General features: G+C 38.0%; 1 protein-coding gene across 1 annotated transcript; it reads left to right on the top strand.

The window, feature by feature from the left end:
- The first annotated feature begins 17,274 nt into the window (after window positions 1-17,274).
- Window positions 17,275-23,642, top strand: LOC144334593 (tripartite motif-containing protein 51). The gene is made up of 6 exons (XM_077964907.1): window positions 17,275-17,685; window positions 17,967-18,062; window positions 19,872-20,102; window positions 20,815-20,837; window positions 21,791-21,888; window positions 22,965-23,642. The coding sequence occupies exons 1-6, from the start codon at window positions 17,275-17,277 to the stop codon at window positions 23,462-23,464; spliced, it is 1,359 nt and encodes a 452-aa protein (XP_077821033.1). The 3' UTR covers window positions 23,465-23,642.
- The last annotated feature ends 1,012 nt before the right edge of the window (window positions 23,643-24,654 follow it).

The raw sequence follows: 24,654 nt of genomic DNA, 5'->3' as shown, positions 1-24,654 counted from the left end.
GAAACCTGTTCTTCTGCTCATTCTTGGGCCCCACCCCAGGCCTATTCAAAGAAAGACTCCAGGGGCAGGGCCTGGCAGCCTGTGTTTCCACCAGATCTGTGTTAAAGCTCAAATGAATCAGCCCAAGTGATGCTGACGCAGAAAGCGCAAGGCTGAGAGGCAGTGTCTAAGGCAACTGTGCCCATGGGGCCAGGGGCAGCTCCTGCCTGTGCAGCTATGATTAGGGCTGTGTTCCCCTCCCTGTCCTGTCAGTTGACCTCAGTGTGGGAGCACTCATCTAAGGCCACCAGGGTATATCCACAAAGCCGTGGTAGCAGACCACATTAAGGCCGGTCCAGCCATTGTGGTCAGCCTCCTGCGCCTTCTCAGTACTCACCCCACGCTGCACCAGCGTCCACAGCAGCCCCACGCCTCCAGGACGCCCTCCGGTACGCTCTCCACGCCCCGGACGGGGTACCCCTCCTCATCCTGGAAAGGGTAGAAAGAATTGTCCAGCCGGGGCCAGTGGCTCACGCCTGTAATCCCAGAACTTTGGGAGGCCAAGGCGGGCGGATCACGAGGTCGGGCGATCATCCTAGCTAACAGAGTGAAATCCTGACTCTACTAAAAATACAAAAAATTAGCCAGGCGTGGTGGCGGGCGCCTGTAGTCCCAACTACTCCGGAGGCTAAGGCAGGAGAATGGCATGAACCCGAGAGGTGCAGCTTGCAGTGAGTAGAGATCAAGCTACTGCATTCCAGCCTGGGTGACAGAGCAAGACTCCCTCAAAAAAAAAAAAAAAAAAAAAAGAAAAAAAAAAGAAAAAAAAAAAAAAGGCAGAGGCGATGCTGTGGGTGGGTGTCCGGCAGACTGAAGAAGTTCCGGAACTCTTTGTAGTAAGCGCGATCCTCCTCGACCTGTGCGCCTAGGGGTGGGGACTGCTTGCAGAGCGCCCTGCCACCCTGTGGCCGGGTCCCAGCCAGCAGCACCATGCAGGCTGCGGGAGGCGTGGGCGGGGATCCAGGGCACCCTCAGGGAGAGCCAGTGGCGCGCCAAGCTCCCTGCTTCTCGCTTCTGCGTCCCCAGAGAAGCCCTAGCTCTCTACCTGATATAGCTGGCTTAGACATATGCAGATTTATTAATTGTAGAAGAAATAATTATACCTTTCAGGTAAAATGGCTACATAAAATAATGAGTTGCTGTTTTTGAGACAAATTCTCACTCTGTCACCCAGGCTGGAGTGTAATAGCACAATCAGGACTCACTGCAGTCTTATACTCCTGGACTCAAGCAATCCTCCCAACTCAGCCTCCTGAGTAGCTGGGACAACAGGTACACACCACCACGCAAGGCTAATTTTCTTTTTCTTTTTTTGGTAGAGATAAGGTCTTACTATGTTGCCCAGGCTGATCTCAAACTTCTGGTCTCAAGTGATTTTTCTGCCTTGATCTTCCAAAGCCCTGGGATTATAAGTATGGCCAGTGTCACCAGCCTAAGATCAATTTTTTTTTAAATACAGATAGTTTCCCAACTAAAAGTATTTTATTAGACTTCTCTTAAGTCAGCAAAGCAGTGTTATTACTGACCCAGTCCTCCCTTATTTTCAGCTTATGTGCAATAACAAAATTACCTTTATTTTTAAGTTTGTTTTATTTTATATTTTCAAGGTGCACAATATGTTGTTTTGAGATACGTATACATAATGAAGTCATTACTATAATGAAGAAAATTAACAAATCTATCATATCACTTAGCTGTGCTTCTTTATGATAAGAACATCAAAAATCTAGTCCCTCAGAGTATCTCCCAAAAACAATACAAGATTATCGAATATACCTACAGGTTGTGCATCAGATTCATTTATTCTACATTACTGCACCTTTACAACTTTTGTCCTTCGTTTACCTATTTTCTTCCCATCAATGTAACCACCTTTTTTATTGTATTGAACTTTTAAAAATAGATTTCAAATATGAGTGGGTCCATGAAGTATTTTTCTCTGTGTGTCTGTCTTATTTCACTGAAGAAAACTGCCATTTACATGTCTCCTAAATTTAGTACAGAAATAGAGGGCTAGTCAAGAATGTGTTTGTTTTGTTAGATTATTTTTTCCAAGTTATCCTCTTTATCAATTTTTTCTTTCTGTACTATAAAAGAGTCAAAATTCTTGTATTAAAAAAATCTGCAACGAGGCTATTGATATATAACTTTTTTTTTTTTTTTTTTTGAGACAGTGTCTTTCTCTGTGGCCCAGGCTGGAGTGCAGTGGCCTGATCTCTGCTCACAGCAAGCTCCGCCTCCCGGGTTCACCCCATTCTCCCGCCTCAGCCTCCCCAGTAGCTGGGACTACAGGCGCCTGCCACAGCCCCCGGCTAATTTTTTTGTATTTTTAGTAAACATGGGATTTCACCATGTTGGCCTGGATGGTCTCTATCTCCTGACCTCGTGATCCGTCTACCTCAGCTTCCCAAAGTGCTGGGGTTACAGGCATGAGCCACCGCGTCTGGCAGATAAATAACTTCTCTTAGGGATAAACAACTCAGGAAGTTCAAGATTTCTGGATTAATGATTGACAATGTTCTTAGTGGTCTCTCTTTGATTTATTTCAATTATAAGTAATTCTTGGTGACAAAATAACATAAATTCTGACAGGTGAAGAGAAGAAATAAATAAAGTATCTCTAGGAGAATCAATAGAATAATATTATCTTGGTTAAACGGCTAAGAAAGTATGCTAAATAGACGCAAACACTTTTTCGTCTTTCACATGGCTGTGAGCCATGTGCTCTGGTGACTCAGAGCAGGGCCCACAGAGCAATCTCTTGTCAACCTTACAGAAGAGCTCCTTAGTCTCCTCATGGAGCACACAGATATTGTGTGAGTTGTTGATGTTCTGAGGTCTGGTCTGTCTGGCTAGGGAAGCCAGCTTTTTGAGTGTAACATTGGTGTTGAAGTCGGGCTTCGCTGAGATTTCTCTGCACTCAGGGCAGCGCACTGGTGCTCTGCTTTCTTCCCAGCAGAGGCAGAGGCAGGGCCTGCAAAAGCTGTGCCCACAGTCAATGGTGACCGGGTCTATGAAGTAATTCATGCAAATGGAGCAAATGATCTCATTCTGGAAGGCTTGCAGGCTGTATGAATCCATATTTCTGAAAATTTTAAAAAGAAAAAGTGAGAATTTCTTTCTCTTGTTTTTATTTGAGCCAATGAAAAGGAAAAAAAGGCCAGTGGACAGTTTTCCTTGTCTACTTGAGCTCTGCCCAATATGTCTAATAAGTTAGCTCCACTACAAACTGAGACATAGTAAATGTAAACATGCTGGATTTATAAAGTTTTCCCTCAATAGCCATTGAAGATTGGGTCCAGGACTCCCTGAGATACCAAGATCCTAAGATGTTCCAGGCTCTTATTAGTAAATGGTGTGGGATTTGCATGTAACCTAAACCTATCCTCCTGAATACTTTATGTCTAGATTACTTTGAATGCCTAATACAATGTAAATGCTGTATAAATACTTGTAATGCCATACTGTTTAGGAACAGCAAGAGGATTGTTAAAAATATGTATATGTTTGGCAGGGCGCGGTTGCTCACGCCTGTAATCTCAGCGTTTCGGAAGGCCGAGGTGGGATGATCACAAGGTGAGGAGATCGAACTCTAGAATAGGATTGCACTGTTATCCCTAGGGTAACTAATTCCATTGATCAAATTATTGGATCAATATATATTGATTCGCTTAGAATAGTACAGTTTTAGTTTAGGCTGCTCAGAGGTGGAATCACACTCCGAGGTCATCCTAACCAAACTTTTTGATGCAGGCTAGGGCTTATAGGCTTTTTGAATTTCTATTTGCATTAATAAAATGAAGCTCCATAGGTTCTTATCGTCTTATTTATCTATATCCGCTTCTTCACAGATAGGTCCATTTCACTGATTAAAAGTAAGAGACAGCTGAATCCTCGTGTGTCCATTCATACAAGTCACTATTAATACAGTGATAGAGAGCTTTTTTCACAGGAGTGATTTATTGGACAGGTGATATTGGCTTGCTAGGATTATAAGGGTTAGTAGTCAAGCTGTTAAGATTAGAAGGGGTGTTGTCAGCAGGTCAGAAAAGAAAATTAATGAGAAGTTGTATAAGTTATCACTAAACTGGTTAAAATATAGTAGGGTAATGAGGCTGATGAGTAGGCTGTAGGTAGTCATGCAAATTCAGATTGAAGTAGTTTTAGAGAATCATGTCATTGGTAGCAATATAACTGTTGGAATAATAATTTTTAGCATTGAAGTAAATTTAGATTTTGTACATAATCTATACCATGTGTATTGGAGATTGAAACTAGTAAGGCAAGGCCCACTGCGGCTTCACAGGCAGCGAATACTTGGAGGATGGTGGGTATCATGGATGCTAGAGCAAAATGTATATTTAAAGTCATAAGAGTAATTATAATAAATACTGACAATAGTATATCTTCCAGGCATAATAAGGATGATATTAGGTGGGATCGATAGACCAATACTCCCAGTAATGACATGGTGTATGCTAATATAATATTGACATAAATAGAGGGTATTTGGTAAATATGGTCTATCATAATCTAATGAGTCAAAATCATTTATTTTTGACTTAAACTATCTAACAATTCAACTCAATGTAATCCTTTTTGAGTTCATTCATAAGTCCAGCCTAGGATTAAAATGGCAACTAGTATAAGGGCTGTGCTAACAATTAGTGTTAAGTTCTCTGTTTGAATGGCTCATGGCAGGGGTAGTAGCAGAGCGATTTTTGATTCTTCTACATCAAAGAAAAGTGATGACTACTAGGAACAATTTTATGGAAAAGGGGAAGTGGGTGGACGGTTATTGGATCAAATCCACATTCATAGGGGCTGGATTTTTCTATATAAATATTAAGTTGTGGGAGTCACAATGTAATCATAATTAGTAATAGGGCCAGTAGGGTGTCAGTAACTAGGGCTAGTGTCAGCTTAATTACTCTCTTTTAGGTATTCTCAAAACTAATTAATTGGAAGTCAATGTACTGATTATACCAAGAGAGTAGGATCCTCATCAGTAGATAGAGATATATAAAAACAGCCATACTACATCTATGAAATGTCAACACCAGGTGGCGGCTTCAAAGCCGAAGTGGTGTTTGGATGTAAAGTGGAATTTTAATTGGCGGAGGAGGCAGATAGTAAGAAATGTTGACCCCATAATAACATGAAGTCCATGAAAGCGTATGGCTATGAAGAATGTTGAGCCATAGATTCCATCAGAGATAGTAAACGGGGCTTTGAAGCATTCTGAGATGATTTGTAGTAGGGTAAAGTAAATTCCTAAGGTAATTGTGATGGATAGTGATTGAATTATCAGCTTTCGATTACCTTCTATTAGAGTGTGGTGAGCTCAAGTAATTGAGACTCCTCATGCAAGTAATACAGATGTATTAGGAGGGGAACTTCTATGGGGTTGAGGGGGAAAATGCCTGTTGGGGGTCAATGTCCTCCTAATTCTGGAATTGGGGCTACAGTGGTAGAATGCCCAGAAGAAACCGGCAAAGAAGAATATTTCTGAGACAATAAATCAAATTATTCCATATCGGAGGCCTTTTTGGACGATTGTTGTATGGTTGCCTTGAAATGTACTTTCACGCATAATATCATGTCATCATTGATATATAGTTAGTGTGTTGGTTAATGTGCCTAGGGTTAAAAGAATAAGAGAGCTAAAGATAAGCCATATGGCCAGGCCAGATGTTATTATGAGAGCTGAAAGAGCTCCTGTTAGTAGTCAGCGGTGGGTTTGACTATATCATAGGCATGTGTCTGGTGGGGCATTATGTGCTGTCATATAGATAAAGAAGTGTAAAGACGTAAGCCTGAATAAGGGCTACGATGAGGCTGAGAATGGTCAATGGGATCAAAAGAATGAGAGTGGCTGGAGCTGTGGACAAATTAATAGTTGATAGTAGTAGTGTGGCTTCTCTGATTAAATGTATTAGTAGGTGGCCAGCTGTAATGTTGGGTGTTAATCTCACAGCTAATGCCATTGGTTGAATGGATAGGCTAATAGTTTTAATGATTACTAGTACAGGGATAAGTAGCATAGGTGTGCCTGTGGTAAAAAGTGAGCTAAGGAGTTTATCGTTTTAAAGCAGAAGCCTGTAATTACTGTGCCTGCCCATAATGGGTTTGTTATACCTAGCTTTATTGATAATTGGGTAGTTGGTGTTAATCAATGGGGTAGAAGCCCAAGTAGATTTCTTGAGGCAATAAAGAGACTTAGGGACATCAGTATAAGAGACCAGGTTTGTCCTTCAATGTTATGTATAGTTGTCATGTGTTTTAGTACGAGATGAACTAATCATTGTTGAATGGAACTCAATCAATTGCTAATTAGATAATTAGAAGGTGAAAATAGTATAGTGGGAAATAAAATGATTAATACTACTGCAGGTAGACCTAGAATCCTGGGGGTAGTAAAGGAGGTAAACAGATTTTCATTCATTTTTATTCTCAGGGGGTTTTATGTTTTGGTGCCTTGATTATATGTGGTATAGGAGGTATATAGTAAATGTAATTTGATAATTGTAGCTGAATAATGAAGATTAAAGTTATGATTATTGATAGGATAACAGTAGATCATGTGGCAGTGTCTAGTTGAAGCATTCACTGCAGAGAGGTGTAGGTCCTCTTGGTCTTTAACTTAAAGGTTAATGCTAAGTAGCTTGACAGTCATGTTATAGCATGGATGTGGATCAGGCTTCAAAGTATTTTAAGGAGGTAGTTCTAGGACAGTCGGTATAAAACTGATTTGATACACAAATTTCTTAGCACAGTCCGTAGTAAAGGCCTGTTAGAGTAGCCGTCAAGGTAGTTTGATGTAAGTGTCCGGGAATTGCATCTGTTTTGAGGCTAAATGAGGGGCTAGTTCATGAATGCAAGATGTCTTTGGATGAGATTCATATACATTCGGGAAATTCTATTGGTAGAATTGTTCAGTTATCAACTTCTAGGAGTCAAAATTCCCCTGGCTTTAGGTCTGCTCTTGGGACTGTATTAAGAACCGAAGGCTAATTCTTCATAGTCTGTATATTCGTAGCTTCAATATCATTGGTGGCCAATTGTTTTGACAGTAAAAGAAGTGTTGTTAATCTCATCTGTCTGATACAGAGTCTCTCATCTGTTTGATACAGAATACATAGGGATGGGAGGGCAATTAAGATCAAGATAATGGCAGGCAAAATAGTTCAGACAGTTTCGATTTCTTGGGCATCTATGGTGTTACTGTGAGTTAATTTTGTTGTGAGTATTAGGGAAATAATATATAGGACAAGGGAACTAATTAGGAAAATAATTATAAGAGCGTGGTCATGGAAAGTAAGTAGCTCTTCTATAATAGGGGAAGTAGCGTCTTGAAGGCCTAATAGAACTGGAAGTATCATTAAGACATACAAGATCTAACCTATAATTTAACTTTGACAAAGTTATGTAATGATTTTACTAATACCTTATAGAGAAAGCCATAGAGGTTATGGGACTGGTTTGAAACCAGTTTTTGGAGGTTCAATTCCTTCACTTTTTGTCTAGAGTTTAACGTAGATTTGTTCTTCAAATGTGTGGTCCATGTGGTGGACAGCCGTAGTCATTCTAAATTAGGAGATGATTATTCAGTTGTTAGAACTTTTCGTTTTGAAGCAAAGGCTTCTCGGATTATAAAGATTGTTAATATAACTGCTGTTATTGAAATAAATGAGCCTACAGATGAGATAATATTTCATGTGGTGATCACATGAGGATAATCAGAATAACATCCAGGTATACCAGATAGGACAAGGAAGTACTGTGGGAAGAAGGTTAAATTTATACCTATAAATATAATGGTGAAGTGAATTTCAGCATAGGCTCCATTAAGTCTGTAACCTGAAAATAAGGAGAATCAGTGGACAAAGCCTCCTATGATGGCAAATACTGCTCCTATTGATAGGACGTAGTGGAAATGGGCTACAAAGTAATATGTATCATGTCACACAAAATCTAGTGATGAGTTAGCTAGCACAACGCTGGTTAGACCTCCTACTGTGAAAAAGAAAATGAATCCCAGGGCTCAGAATATTGCGGGAGATCATTTGATGTTACCGCCTTGCAGTGTAGCTAATTAGCTAACGACTTTTAATGGCAGTAGAGATAGCAATAATTACAGTGGCGGAGGTGAAACATGCTCATGCGTCTACGTGTATTCCTACTGTAAATATATGATGGGCCCATACAATAAACTCTAGGAAGCTAACTGATATTATTGCTCATACTATGCCCATATACCCAAAGGGCTCCTTTTATTCCAGAATAATACGTTACAATATGGGAGATTGTCCCGAAGCCTGGAAGGATAAGGATATAGACTTCAGGGTGACCAAAGAATCAGAATAAATGTTCATGTAAGATATAAGATAGGGCCACCCCTGCCAGCGGGGTCAAACATGTAGTGATAAGGTTACGGTCATTTAATAGTATGGTAATGCTGGCGGCTAGGACTGGGAGAGAAAGGAGGAGAAGGACTGCTGTAACGAGAACTCTTCAGACCAAGAGAGGTGTTTGGTACTGGGATATGGCTGGGGGTTTTATGTTAAGAATAGTGGTAATAAAGTTCATGGCCCCTCAAATAGAAGAAACACCTACCTGCCAAGTGGAGTGAGAAGATGGTAAGATCCACAGAGGCCCCTGCATGTGTCAGGCTTCCTGCTAAAGGGAGATAAACTGCTCAGCTTTTCCAGCGCCGGCTTCTACTGTTGAGGATGCAAGTAGGAGTAAGAAGGAGGGTGGGAGAAGTCGGAAGCTTATATTATTTTTCCAGTGAAGTGCCATATCGGGTGCACTAATTATTGGAGGGACTAGTCAGTTGCCAAAGCCTCCAATTACAATTGGTGTAACTGTAAAGAAGATTATAATGAATGCGTGGGTGGTAACAATAAAGGATCATCTCCTAGCAGAGTTCCTGGTTGGCCTAATTCTGTTCCAATTAGAAGGCTTAAGGCAGTGCCCACTATCGCTGCTCATGCACCGAATAGTAGATATCATGTTCCCATATCCTTGTGGTTAGTTGAAAACAACGATTGACGAACATATGTGTGTGTGTGTGTGTGTGTGTGTGTGTGTGTGTGTGTGTGTTGGGGGGGGGGGTTGTAAAATGGCTGAGTAAGCTTAGACTGTAAATCTAAAGACACAAGTCAAGACCTCTTTTTACCAGCCCTGAGGTGATTTCTCATGTTGAATTGCAAACTCAAAGGAGCAGTTTCAATCCTGCCTGGACTGCTCCCGCCTTTTCCCCCCGATGGGAGAAATAGATTGAAGCCAGTTGATTAAGGTGTTTAGCTGGTAACTACATTTTCATGGGTTTGAATTCTACCAATCTAGTAAGGGTTTGGCTTATTAAAGTGGTTGATTTGCATTCAACTGATGCAAAATAGAGTCTTGCAGTCCTTACTTAGATCTGTTACAGAAATTAAGTGTAATTTACTTACTAAGGGTTTTGAAGGCTCTTGGTCATACTTAACCTAAATTTCTAAATCATATTTAGTATTAATGGAGAGATGGGTAAGAGGAGGACAGAGAAAAAGGTAAGTGGGGGGAGGAGTAATATTGGTTTTGTTTTTTTGAACTGTCATTTTATTTTCTTGTTATTCAATGTGGGGAATATTGTCACTGAGATGGAATAAATTAGGCATATATAAAAGTATAGGTTGAGTAGAGTTATAACAGCAATAATGGTTTGGGCAATAAGACTATTGTCTTTTGTAAATTCTTGAATAATTAGTCCTTTAAGTCGAAAACCTGTTAATGGAGGTAAATCTCCTAGGGATACTAGGATTAGTGGGCTCATGGGTGTTAATCATGTTAATTTATTTCAGGCATAAGATAGTGACAAGTTTGTGGTGCTTATATTCATGTTGAGTGCTAGAAATGCGGTAATTGTTAAAGTAAATAATCAAGTTTGGAATAGTAATGTTTGGATTATAAATTGACAGTGGAATTATTCAACCTATGTGAGTAACTGAGGAGTATGCTAGAATTTTTTGTAGTTGTGTTTAAGTCCTCCTCAACCACTCACCCACTATAATGGATAGGAATGTGATAGATACGTGGATATACGTGTTTATCGATGGAGAAATTTGAAACGTAATTGAGAGAGGTGCTAGTTTTTGTCATGTGAGGAGAAGTATACCAGACATTAGGGAGGTTCCTTGAGTTACCTCTAGGACTCAAAAGTGAAAGGAGCCATTTCAGTTTTATTACTAGGGCGATTATCATTATTAAGGAAGAAAACTGATTAATAATGTTTATTATTGTTCATTGCCCACAGAACAGGTTATTGAAGAGAGCACCTATTATGAGAACTATAGGTATGGTTGCTTGTGTAAGGAAATATTTGGTGGCTGCTTCTGTAGAGTGGGGATTTATTTTGTTTTAATTAAAATCAGGGGAAAGAGCTAACATATTTATTTCCAAGCATGTTCAGATGAGAAATCAGCGTGAGCCTAGCATTGCGATAAGAGTTCCTGTGAAAATAGTGGTTCTAGAGTAGGTAGAACCATAAGAGGCGCTAGTTTTACTTTCTGCTCTATTCCTTAAACTTTTTAAACCCAACACTCATTAGTTCATTACCTGGAATCCAATGGAGGGAAACAGGTAAGATCTTGAGCCATTTTAGAATATCTACGGTTAGATCGGCAGGGGCTAGGAAATAAGATGGGAACTCTACTTCACATTACTCATTTCACTATTCTGTGCTATGAAACATAACTGTTAAATTGAAAACAAGCATTCAAATTTAGCAGTAGGCTGTGTAAGAAAGGGGTACTAAGTCAGATATGGGAAGAGTAAAGGATATTAATCTTCTGCCTACTGAATTTAGACATTAGCATAGAAGAAAATGTTCTGTTAAATCTGCTATGAAAATATTTTGAGGCCGGAAATGTTGGATTACAGCTGTAATCCCACTGCTTTGGGAGGTAAAGGCAGGAAGATGTTTTGAATCTAGGAGTTGGAGACCAGCCTGGGTGGCATAGGAAGGCCATGTCTCTGCAAAAAATAGAAATAAATAAAAATAAACAAAAACAAAAACAAAAACAAAAAAATAGAATGGTAGTTCCTGCCAGTTGTTCTTTCTACTCAGGAGGCAGAGATGGAGGATGGCTTGACCCCAGGAAGTTGAGGCTGTTGTGAGCTAGGAACCACCCACTGCACTATAGCCTGGGTGACACAGCCAGACCATGTCTCTAAGAAAATAAATAAGAAAAGAAAAAAAAGTCTTTCAAATCGAACATCTATGGTACTGTTTGCAATTGCTGCCTTCATTATTTCCTTAAGGAATATAATCTATTTGATTCTGATTTATTTTATAATAATAAATTTAATACATTCTTACATTTAAAGGCATAACACTTGTGACATAAAAGCTATGGTAGCATAAAGGAAGACATGTTGAATTGTTGTGTTATTTGATTCTGATTTTTACAGGCTTCTCTCATGTTAAAATGTTCAACAACTGAATGCTTTATTCATGAGATAAATAAACCTCAAAATGTAGGCTGAAAATCAGATAGACAAACACAAAAGGAATCCCACATGTTTCTGTGGTTCTAGATAAGGCAATACATTGAAATATTTGAGGATTTATGGAGCTGGTGACATGGGACTGATTCCTGACTCCCTCCCATACAGGAAACAGGATAGAAAAGAGATTGCTTATCCTTTATGTGCTTAAGTATGAAGTTGGGACAATGGGATACATATTCGACATTTTCTGTTGGGATTATGGAAGGTGTGGGTAGGGAGATAGCAAAGTATGTGGTACATCATAGCCCATGGAGTACATTGTTCTAATATATTTATTATCTTAACAGAAATAAATAAGGGGTTTGAAGAGCAAATGACTGGGGTTTCCAGAAGAATATCTAATAAATGGGGTTTTCAAAGAAAGAAATTTAAGAGGTTTAAATATAGTCTTGGACATTCAGAGGCCACAAAGCAAAATATAATTTATTATTAAATTAATGCATTTTTATTAGCATGGATAAAATTGTGCACAGGTTTCTCCATGTGAGAAAATAAAATAAAGTAGCAATTACAATTTCAATGGAATTATAACTGTTGAATTTTGAATAATTTGCTGTAATTGAATTTTCATTAAAAAATTAACATTTCCAAAATAAAATAAATTCAGTTTTCTATGCATATTGAGAAAGCAGAAATAGATCCCCAACTCCTGTATGAAAATTTTATAATGAATTATGAAACCCAGATGAGGGAGAGAGTTTCTTACAGTTCTCAAAAATAGAATGGTAAATCAATAGAAATCTTTGTTGTAGAGGAAGGTTTCAGATGCTAGAATGGAAACAGACTCTCAGGTCCAAAAAAGAGCCTTTTGTATTGAAAGGAGATGCAGTGGGAAATGAGGAAGTGTTCAAAATTGGTTAGAGTGCTCTTTGTCCACATCATATATTGTTCTTGCCCATACACACATCTCTAATGCCCACACCCATCTCTAATCCCGCTTCTAGCTTGGACTTTTAGAACCTACAAAATGTCAACTCTAAAGGGTCTTACATTCTCATATTTGTTTCATGGTTTGAGACTCATGTAGGAAAATAAGTTGTTTCATTAATAAGGCCACAGTAGACAGAAGTAGGTCTAGATTGAGAGCTCCTGATTTCCAAGGCTCTAGACTTCATCTGCCTAAAGTTGACTGTTGGGATGAGTAAATTATGTGGTGCAAAAAGTTGTTGAAGTTAAACTAGAAGCTACCCTTTTTCCTTTCTCTCCTTGCCCCAACACTTTCTGATACACATAGTCATCAGACCTTGTGATGGAATACCAGAGCCCCACCAGGGAGCCCCTGAATCTCAGCAGAGAATATCTGCAGGGTCCAGTCCATGAACTAAGGTCTCAAAGGCTTCCCACTCTTGAGTGCAGGGCTGAGCCCCCAGTACCCTCCATGCACCCGGGGCCGATCTCACCTCTGTGTGGACACTTGGATTACCTCAATCTATTGAGTTACAGAATGTATATCCAGGGGCTTCATTCTGTTGGTGGTCTTGCACAGTAAACTTAGGAACAAGGAATCCTAGTTTTCTCTTTCTTAAATTTATGCCATATAACCTCGTAATGATTTGTTCAATGTGGCAAGTGGGCGAGCTTTAACTACAAGGAGGGAAATGACAGCAGCAACCATTTTGTAGCATACACACACCTCCTTCTTATTCAATGAAATATTAACCTAGGCCCTGCTGGGAAAGCAGTTTTCAGATGTAAATAAATGTTCTAATTCTAGGACTAGGAAGTCTACCCCAGTAAGTCTGACTTTACCAGTGAAAGTCCTCTGAAGGAAGACTTAGACATTCCTTGGACAAGACTAAAGTGTGAAGGATCTCTATTGTTCCAGTTGATCCCTACTGAAAGCTTTATTCCAGGACCATTGGGATCCAAACAGCAGATTGTTTTTTCCTGATTGACTGTACCAGAGACCTTATACTTCCTTCATCAGCCCCCCAATTGAGTAAACTAATTCCATGTACTAAATCCACATATGAATCTCCCTAAGTGTACATATATCTTAAGGGTTCTGCTTTTGTCTTTGAAACTTGACTGATATATGGCTGATAGATATGTTTTCACAGTTCCGTCAGTCTTGACCATAAATCTTGTGAGGTACTAGCAAATAATTCCTCTGTGAGAAGATATTTGGGTGTCCTCTTCTGGAATCTTTTCCTTCTTTTGGAGTTTCATCTCACAAAACAAACTTTGGAATAGAAAAAAGCCTACATAGTCCTTCCCCATCATCTGGATTCTGCATTCATGAATTTGCCTACATCCTAATAGATATTTATAATCCGAAAATCAATACTCATGGTACTTTTCGAGCCATTCTAGGATATTATGCACTATGTGGAGGAAAGTAGTTAAAAGAATAACTCGTGTTTTACCCATGAGATTGGCAAAACTTTTGAAAATTTGATAAGATGCTAAATTATTATGTGGGATTATTTGATTAATTAATGAATACTCATAGAGTGCTAAAAAACAAAAATGGAAATTTTAGTTCCCTTTGGCCTACTCTGAGAATACCATGTAGATAAAGGAGGCTTTATGACTGGGTGATGTGGCTCACCCTGTATTACCATCATTTTGGGAGGCTGAAGTCAGAGGATAATTTGAAGGCAGGAATTAGAGACTAGACTGGGCAACATAGCCATATCCTGTCTTTAAGAAAAATAAATCAATAAAAAATTAGCTATGTGCAATGGCATAAAACTCTAGTCCTTATTTGAAAGCTAAAGTGAGAGGATTACTTGAGCCCTGGAATTCAAGGCTGCAGTGAGCTAAGATTGTACCACTGCACACCAGGAAAACCTTTCTCTAGAATAAATAAACAAATGAATTAATGTGCCCTTAGAGGAAAGCCTGTGCCTTCGAAGAAACTCAGGAAACAGTATTAATCAATCTTAGTTAATTTCTAGCATATGTTTACCCTGATAAGATTGATGATAGGTATACCCCATTCAAGCAGTGGTTTTTACAATGATACTGTGATGCTAATTTAATCAGTGATGAAAAGGTGTGTACTAAATATTGCATAAACCTAATCAACTATGTCTCCACCTTTCTTAATATGCTAAATACCACTAAAGAGGTGGGTGTGGTCTCCAAAGATTCATATAAAAGGATGTAGAAGAGAGAAGCTCATTTTGCTCCAGAGGAGGACAGCACTTAGAGTTACCTGCATTCAGGTGGCCTCAGAAAGTCAGCTCTGCAGGGAATGAGCTCCTGATCTTGGGAGTACTTAAAATAACTTTTTTTTGGAAAAATCACTGCAGGAAGCATTCTTAGAGCCCTGGGGTGAGTGCAACTTATTACGAAATAGTAAATTACAGTGATTAAAATATCTACCTGTCTTAAATCTACTTAATGATATTATTTGTAACTCCTAATATTACTATTCATTTTATGACATGAGGTATTAATTGTTGTTATTTTGTATATTCCAGAAGTGTTCAGTACATTTTTGTAAAATTTTAGATGTCTAGTGTTTGCTACAATAGATTTGTATATATAATAAATACATGGAATTCACATTAAAACATATATGTGTGTGTACTGCATGTACTAATATTGGTACATTGAATTAAGTAAAAAGAGAGAATTATTGAATATTATAAATGTTGTGCTTTCATAACCTTAAGCTTTTAGACATGATTTTAAATTACTAAAGCAACGATGAGATGAAACTGGTGATACTAAAGGAAACAAGAAGGCTCTCCAAAATATCCTAGCTTAGAAATCAAAATACAGTTGTTGAGTGGATAAATGTGTAAGGCATAATTTGATACATGATACTAGTTGTCATTTTGATTGAGGCTTATGTCAGATGAAACTATGAAAACTTCCTGGAAATGGCTCAGATGACTTCTGAAAAATATTTGCTTTTTTTTTTTTTTTTTTTTTTTTTGGAGATGGAGTCTTGCTCTGTCGCCCAGGCTGGAGTGCAAAGGCACGAACTTGGCTCACCACAACCTCCACCACCTGAGTTCAAGCGATTCTACTGTCTCAGCCTCCCGAGTAGTGGGGATTACAGGCGCCCACCACTATACTGGGCTAAATTTTGTGTTTTTAGTAGAGACGGGGTTTCAGCATGTTAGTCAGACTGGTCTCGAACTCCTGACCTCAGATGATCCACCCTCCTCAGCCTCCCAAAGTGCTGGCATTACAGGCATGAGCCACCGCGCCCAGCCTAAATATTTGCAATTCTTAAATTTTCACTTTTGGCACTTAAATTTAACACTGCTCCGTAAGAGAGAGTAAGGTAAATGACTTCAAACTGCCAAAGCAAAGATTATAGTTTGTATGAGCCAGGGTTCTCCAGAGAGACAGAACCATGGGATGTATACATAACTATAACTATAAATACATATAAATTGTGTGTGTATATATACATATGTATACAAAATAATTAAAAGATACTTTTATATATATATATATACACAAAAAAAAAAAATACTTACCATTGTGTTAAAATTCCCTCTCGTATACCATACATGACATGCTGCCCATGTTTGTAGCCTAGGAACAACAGGCTATACTATATGTAGGCTATACCATCTAGGTTTGTGCACGTATAATCTACAATGTTCGAACAATTAAAAAACTGCCTAATGCATTCCTCAGACCATATATCTGTCCTCACTCAACACATAACTGCACAGGGCAGGAAGTCTATTACAAGAATTTGTTCCCTTGATTATGGAGTCTGAGAAGTTGAACATAGGCTGTCATTAAGCTGGTGTCCTGGAGATACCAGTATCCTGGCTGAGTTAGAATCAGCTTTAGGAGAGGGAGAAAGCAAATGGCCTTCTCTCTGCCCTTTTTTTCGGTCTGAGCTCCCAGCTGATTGGATGGTGTCCACCCACATTGAGGGCTGCTGTTCCCCACTCAGATCACCAACTCACATGTCTCCCTGGAAACACCTTCACAGACTCCCCCAGAAATAATGCTTCACCAATTCTCCATATATTACTTAATCCAGTCAAGTCAACACCTAAAATTAATAATAATGCCATAGTAATATAATTATACATATTTCAGTTTTAAAAAAACTGACAATATGTGAGTTCACAGTTTGAGTAGCCCAAGGAAGAAGTTAATTTAAGCCACAAGAAAAATAAATCCAATATCTTTCATTATTTATTTTCTGTCCTAGTGAACATAGACTACTTTAGTTGTTGTCTTTTTGTTTATCTGGTTTGTTGGTTTGTTTTGGGGTTGCTTTTGTTTTAAAGAGCCAGGCTTCTGGGTCCCTCTTTCTGAAAATATGCCATAGAGCCCTCTGACCATCTTCTCGTGTTTTCTTATCCAGTGTAGGTTTTCTACTCCTCTCCCATAGTCATTCAGTAGTTACTTGAAAGAGGAATAGGGACAAACATGATTTAATCTAGACCGCTTAAGACTAAACCCAAGTTTCATATCAATCCCAGGGAATAGGTTATTGAACAGATTTGCATCATGTTATGGTCAGGAACTAGGAGCAGAAGAGGTTGTGAGTCATCTAGTCAGTGGTGTCTGCTATAAAGCTTGAAGACTCTCTTTGTGTATAAATTTTTCAGTTTTATTACAGAGGAAATAGTTTGTTCTGCTTTAATGAGCACTGTTGAGAAGAAAATATAGCTATCACATATCACCACATGTTCAGAGATTTTCACCAACCCAGACCCCAAAATGACATGCTGCTCTTTCTTCCTCAGAAACATGAATTCTGGAATCTTGCAAGTCTTCCAGCGGGAACTCACCTGCCCCATCTGCATGAACTACTTCATAGACCCAGTCACCATAGATTGTGGGCACAGCTTTTGCAGGCCCTGTTTCTACCTCAATTGGCAAGACATCACGGTTCTTGCTCAGTGTTCTAAATGCAAGAAGACAACACGGCAGAGAAACCTGAAAACTAATATTCGCTTGAAGAATATGGCTTCCATTGCCAGAAAAGCCAGTCTCAGGCAATTCCTTACCTCTGAGGAGCAGATATGTGGGACTCACAGAGAGATAAAGAAGATGTTCTGTGAAGTGGACAAGAGTCTGCTCTGTTTGCTGTGCTCCAACTCTCAGGAGCACCGAGACCACAAACACTGTCCCATTGAGTGGGCTGCTGAGGAACACCGGGTAAGTGATGCCTCTGAAGATCTATTTCTATAAAGGACACAGGAAATTCTTGTAAGTCTATTTCTTTGGAGATTGGATGATGCCATCTCTGTGTCCCTTTAAGCACGTCTGTTATGAGCTTCTTTGGCTTCACGCCTCTCAGATTTGACAAATATTTGGAGAAACAAAGCAAACTATTTTCTATGGACCAATTTGTCTCTCATTTGGGGTTCTTCGTATATTAGAGAGTGAATGATACTTTAGTGTCTTCACTTGTGCTTCAATTCATGGCTCTTTTGCAGGAGAAGCTCCTGAAGAAAATGCAGTCTTTATGGGAAAAAGCTTGTGAAAATCACAGAAACCTGAACATGGAAACCACCAGAACCAGATGCTGGAAGGTTAGTACCATGTTACTCTACCTTCTCCAGTAACTTATGGTGAACAAATGGGTGACTCTTAAAATAGGAACTTGATCTCAATCCATAATATTTCTGGAATTCAATAAAAAAGGAAAAAACACTTGAGAAAAAATACCCTAATTTTTTATATAAGATAATGTGACTCTTTGGTAGGATTTCTAACCAGACCACAGATGTTACCCAAGCATGCTCCTCTGTCTCCATACAAACCTATAGCAATACACCAGCAAATACAAGAAACTGGGCCATTTCACAGTGTTCCCATTGGGCTGCCTGGATAACTTCTGGGCACAAGCGTTATTTGGCAGACATGGAAATTTCAGGTGAACTTTCTAAGGCTGAGTCAGCATGAATTTGAATCCAGGTGGGCAAATATATTTGAAATGTGAGTTAAATATCAGGCAGAAGGAGCAAGAGTGCTAATTTAGAGGAAGCATGAAATTAAGTATCAGAACTAATTAATATTGAATAAGTCATAACAAGTAATGGAAAAAGTGGTAAGAAATGTAGACTCGTGTCTTGATGAAGACACAAATATGCGAGAAATATGGGAACTAGTATATAACATAAGGAGAACTTTAGGGACTTGAGAAGAATTCTAGAAATGATTTTGTCTTTGTGGCTGTTTATCTTGAGGGTATGATATCTAATATTAATTCATTAATTCATTCTAATATAAATTCATTGAAAAATATTTTATGAATGCCTAGTGTATGTCAAATATCAACCTAGAAAATTAAGTGGTTTTTAAGAAGAAAGAAAACATACAAATCTTGCAATTGAAATGAAAGAAGCAAATGGTCACCATGCAGATATGTGAAGTACATGATGTGTGAGAGGGTAGTAGTGTATTTGGAGAACAATCAAGCAGGAAAGTAGAAAAGGAGCACAGAGGTCAGGGACTGGGGATGAGGGTTTGGGTTTTAATTAGTGTGGTCAGAAAAAAGGCTCATTGAAAAATTCACACTGAAACAAAATATCGATCAATAAGAAATACATATATCCTCCTGTTTGCCTTCCCCTTCCTCATAAATGTAGGAATATATATGTGTATCTGGCTGTGGGTATATATATATATATATATGTGGATATATGTGAGGAATATATATACACACACAGATACACATAGATATTCCTCATATATCCATATATAGCTATATATGAGAAATATATATATGAGTACATATATGAGAAATATGTATATATATGAAAATAATTCTAGATATAGGAAACAGCATGTGCAGTAATATTTCATTTGCATTTATTTGGGGGGTTGAGGAACCACAAAGAAATCCATGTTGCAGATTAGGGTGAGTTTGGATGAGAATAAACGAAACCTAATTAGACTATGTGGTGCTGGGTGAAATGCATTGAGTTGACAATGCTAGTCTGTGGTCATTGCATAATTTCTCATATAATGGGTTTACATAAATTGCCCCAATTCTCCAAAATAGAAAGAATGGTTTCCTATCTAGCCAATATTGCTCGATAGTTTAATTCTTAAGCAAGAACTGTGTTTTCTTTCTATAAATGTGTGTTGGAAGAGAGAAATCCATTTTTATATGACTATCTTAGAAAACATTTTATCATTAATCAAGTAAACATAACTGGGCAGAAACACCTATGTTGATATTAATGCAGAAAAAAGGAGAGGAATAAAATGTTGTGGAATCTGAGAATTGACAAGACTGAGGGTTAAAATATTGGATGTTCAGAATGCTAAGAGGAATCAGTGAACTTCAAGAGAAGATGGATACAACATTTCTATTTTGACTCTTGTCACTGCAGGATTATGTGAGTTTAAGGAGAGAAGCAATCAGAGCTGAATATCAGAGGATGCCTGCATTTCTCCATGAAGAAGAGCAACATCACTTGGAGAGGCTGCAAAAGGAGGGCGAGGACATTTTTCAGCAACTCAATGAAAGCAAAGCCAGAATAGAACATTCGAGGGAGCTTTTAAGAGGAATGTATGAGGATCTGAAGCAAATGTGCCATAAAGCAGATGTGGAGCTACTCCAGGTACGGGCTGACCATGGGGTATCAGGATGTAGAACTTTCACATACATGGGTGTTTTTCCTCTCTCCTGAAATCCAACCCCACTTTACTTCCATGATTTGCTTCTAAAAACACGTTTCTATAACTAATGCTACTCAGTTGGGAGGTTATAGCCTCTCCTATGGATTCTACCAACCGAAGGTCCCTCCTACTTTATCCACCAGCAACAAAACTTTGTGGAATGACCAAGGTAGCAGCCCCAAGAAATATTTCCCATCAAAAGTCAATGATATATTTAGGATTTTTGAAAGTGGATAAAATGAGAAGTGATTCATTTGCACTTAGGTTAATTTGGAGACACGGCATGATGGAGAAGTTGGCGAATCTAGGATCACATTAATATTATTTTGAGATCCACTCATTTTGGTAACAGGGCTTAGGGAAGATGACTGAGTAACTTCTTTATGGTTACAGCAGAGCACAGACTCTGGGGGCCTCCTCTTCCTTCACTTGGAAAGAGAATGTCTTCAAGACTGAGACTTTATCAGAACATTAATTCATGACATATGACAGACTGGGATTTTCATGAGAAAAGAAACAAAAAATGCTTTCCAGGAGGGAAAATTGTAGGAAAATAATATCTTCAGAAACTGCCTCCAAATCTCACAGTGAACTTAGTGGAAATTGCATCATGTAGAAAGCACTAAGCCTTTCTTTTTCTTTTTTATCTTACAGGCTTTTGAAGACATATTACACAGGTGAGTGCATACCAAGATTTTAGGAGCTGCTCTATCAGTTTCCACAAATACCAAGCAGGAACTTTGACACTGAAGGCATAATTGATTCAGATATTGATGTTACCTTGTGCTGGTTGTACTTTCTCCATCCCCCACCCCATGTTGTCTTCTATTTTGTTGCTATATTCAGTGATTTTATTAGGCAGTTCAATGAAAGTCCTGCAAAACCAAAAAACAGACAAAATATAAAAATAAAAATAAAAAAGAAAGAAAACAAAAAATCGGTGAAAGAAGAGTAAGAATGTGAGCATCTCTATTCCTAATTTCCTTTTTATTGCTCAAAAACCTGCATATTTGAAAGAGAAAATGTTACATTTACTACACGGCTACAAAGTCAACCAGGGGAAGCCAGGGAGAAAAAGGAAAGTATTTTAGCAGTGAAAAGTGTTGATGATTTCTAGTTTATATTTAAATATATAATTCTGAAAAACAGATGAGACGAACTATTTGGAATGTTTGAACTGTGTAGGCCTCCAGAGAACCTCAGATATAAAAGGCAGATCTCCCTGCCTGGAGCATATTTCAACACCCTGGCCTTGAGAAGGAAGCAACAGATGCAGCAGTCTTAAAAATAAACCCACCTTTCCAGATGGTGATATCAGGAAATTCTGGTGAAGTCTGGAACCCAGAATTTTATTTTTGAATATTCTCTTGGTCTTAGGATTAATGATCCTTACTAATTTGGAGCAATAAGAAGAAAGACCCAAATGAATTCTCACTCAGACAGATTTTTCTATCATGCTTGAAAATCAGGAACTGTGAATAAGAATGAATCTGAAACAGAAAATGATAATTTTGGAATTAGCAAATGTGTGGGTTAAAGGGAGTCTCATGAAATGTCTTTTAAATAAAAGTAGTTGATTTTTATGTACCTTTTGGCTGTAGATGTGGTAACTGCATCTTTCTCCTTGCAGGTATGAGTCCCTGCTGCTGCAAGTGCCCGAGCCTGCGAATCCAGAGCTCAGTGCAGGGCCCATCACTGGACTGCTGGACAGGCTCAATGGATTCAGAGGTGAGTGTCAGCCCATTGGCAGAATTCCCACAGTGTATCACTTCTTGTTAGAATCATGGGGGTAATATTTTACCCTTCATCAAATCGTTATTTCATTTCAGAAGGAAGTGAGCGATATGACTATGCAACCCTATTTTATCTGTGTTTATATTTATAGTCCAATTTATAACATGAAGAGTAAAACATAGTGAAAAACAAATATGTTCTGGGCTCACATGGATAGAGCTATATTTTGGGTAAATGGAATGACATAAGAAATAAAAAATTGAATAAATGGAACAATGCTCAGAAGGAAGCTTAATAATCCAAAGTTACATAAAAATTTTACATTTCTTTACTGTATTTCACTTGCATTGTTAAAAAACAGTTTTTTGGGGAATAGAGTTCACAGCAGTTTGTTGGAGTATTTGTATTTTCTTACAATAAATGTGTATTATTGATACAATGTAAAAATTTGACTTGCTATGTAAAAAGAAAGAAGAAATTATTTTGTAAATAGAAAGTAAAAATAGAAATGATAATTTCAGTTCAGTTACAACATGAAGACCTACATGTAAAATCTAAAATTCAGTTTCAATCTAGAGCTAGCAGGGAAGTCCACAGAGTGACTGGTGAAATATTTTGCAAAAATCTGCCTTAAGTTACCACTTATAATTTGAACATATGGACTTTTATCCAGTTATCTAGAGCAGTGCTTGAATAAACTAAAATCTTCCCATTCTTGTCAAAAGTATATCACTAGTATTTAAGAACAAGAAATATTTTAATAATGACCTTGATAGCTGAAGGGCATTCGGGGCATATAACATTTCACTTTTACATTGGAAATTGGATTAAAACAGGCTGGTTTTATATTCAACTCTCAATTTTTGAGTTTTCAATACATTTTCAATGTCTGTTTTTAGGATGTTGTTTTTCCTATAGAGAATATTAATCATCCTTATACTTGATTAAATGTTGTAATCAAAATTCTCCTGTCCTTGTAACTTCAAATTTCTTGGTAGAACAAATTTTCCCTCAAGAAATCTAATTTCTATTATTTACATATATCTATATATTTTTTGTTATTTTTGCAGTTGATTTTACTCTGCAGCCTGAAAGAGCCAATAGTCATATCTTCCTGTATGGAGATTTGAGAAGCATGAATGTTGGATGTGACCCTCAGGATGATCCCCACATCACTGCAAAATCTGAATGTTTTCTTGTATGGGGTGCTCAGACTTTCACATCTGGCAAATATTATTGGGAGGTTCATGTGGGGGACTCTTGGAATTGGGCTTTTGGTGTCTGTAACAATTATTGGAAAGAGAAGAGACAGAATGATAAGATAGATGGAGAGGAGGGACTCTTTCTTCTTGGATGTGTTAAGGAGGACGCTCACAGCAGTCTCTTTACCACCTCCCCACTTGTGGTGCAATATGTTCCAAGACCTACCAGTCGGGTAGGATTATTCCTGGATTGTGAAGGTAGAACCATGACCTTTGTTGATGTTGATCAAAGTTCCCTGATATACACCATCCCTAATTGCTCCTTCTCACCTCCTCTCAGGCCTGTCTTTTGCTGTAGTCACTTCTGATCAGAGACAAGTCAGAAGTGTGTCTATATGCTGTGGGAACCCATTTGTCACAGAAAGCCCTCTTTTTTGCACCTCATCAAACAGGACAAATAAGTTATATTCAATGTCTTTAGTTGCATTCTAATGTCATCAAACCTCATTTATAGTGTTTCTATTAAATATGGTGAAAACTTTAAAACCACGTGTATTGGTTCTTTGTTTAATCGTTTTTGGAAAATCATTACCCATGATGTATGGAATAGAATATATTCTCTGGTTTTTCATTATTTCTGAATGTCACAAAGTGAAATAATAGATGACAGAGTTGTCTAAACAAAGTTAAAATCAAAGGAACAAAGTAGGGATCTTGGGCTTCATGAAAAAACTTGGAGGCAAAAGACTGAATGGTAACCTGGCAATATTTTCTGCCTCTTCATCTAATATTTTCTGTCTCTTCATACTTATCCATGTGTTTTATTTATGAATCTATACTTTGAAGTCATCTTATTTGACCTCCTATGCTGTGCTGATCTTTCTAAATCTCATATACACAAATGCTCATACATTATTAGAGTGTTTTTCTACAGTGAAATTTACAAGGTGATCAGGACAATGCTGGATCAATTAAATATTCAAATGGACAAAACTGAATACGGACCCCTAGCTCAAACCATACACAGTTCATTTCCACATGGATTCACATTCTGAAGGTGAAGGGAACACAATAAAATATTCTCACAGAGAAAGATTTCCTAACCAAGACAAAAATGTAACAATTAAGAAGGAAAATTTAGTGAGTTTATATCAAAAATGATGACTTCTGCGTTTCAAAATATACCACCCAAGAATTAAAATGCAAAGGAAGAGTGGAGAAAAATATTTAACCCAACATATATGCAATAAAATACAATACATGTGATTAATGAATGTAATCAATAAAAGAAAATGAACCCAATATAAAATTGGGAAAATATTTGAACAGGCACTTCATAAAATTGGAGGCATAAATAACTGGACAAATATGTAAAAGGGATTACTTGTATTAGTCCTCAGAATAATAAAAATTAATCCATAAGTTGAACTACAGGCGTCCATAAAAATTAGCAAAATTTAAAGACACATAATATTGTGTTGTTGTGAAAGACAAAGAATCAGTGAAAGTTATTCATGGCTGGAGGGATGTAAACTGAAATACTTCTTGGCAAACTGAC

This window comes from Macaca mulatta, chromosome 14, assembly GCF_049350105.2.
Source record: "Macaca mulatta isolate MMU2019108-1 chromosome 14, T2T-MMU8v2.0, whole genome shotgun sequence".
NCBI lineage: Eukaryota > Metazoa > Chordata > Mammalia > Primates > Cercopithecidae > Macaca > Macaca mulatta.
Note: the sequence above shows the minus strand (reverse complement) of the source record. Positions and strands in the feature narration are given on the sequence as shown.

What these genes read in the sequence shown, in the direction of transcription:
- LOC144334593 (XM_077964907.1), top strand. Translation starts at nt 17,275, where the DNA reads ATGAATTCTGGAATCTTGCAAGTCTTCCAGCGGGAACTCACCTGCCCC. An exon ending in CCAGAACCAGATGCTGGAAG is followed by an intron (nt 18,063 to 19,871) that starts GTTAGTACCATG and finishes TTGTCACTGCAG; the next exon opens with GATTATGTGAGTTTAAGGAG. An exon ending in CAGGCTCAATGGATTCAGAG is followed by an intron (nt 21,889 to 22,964) that starts GTGAGTGTCAGC and finishes TTATTTTTGCAG; the next exon opens with TTGATTTTACTCTGCAGCCT.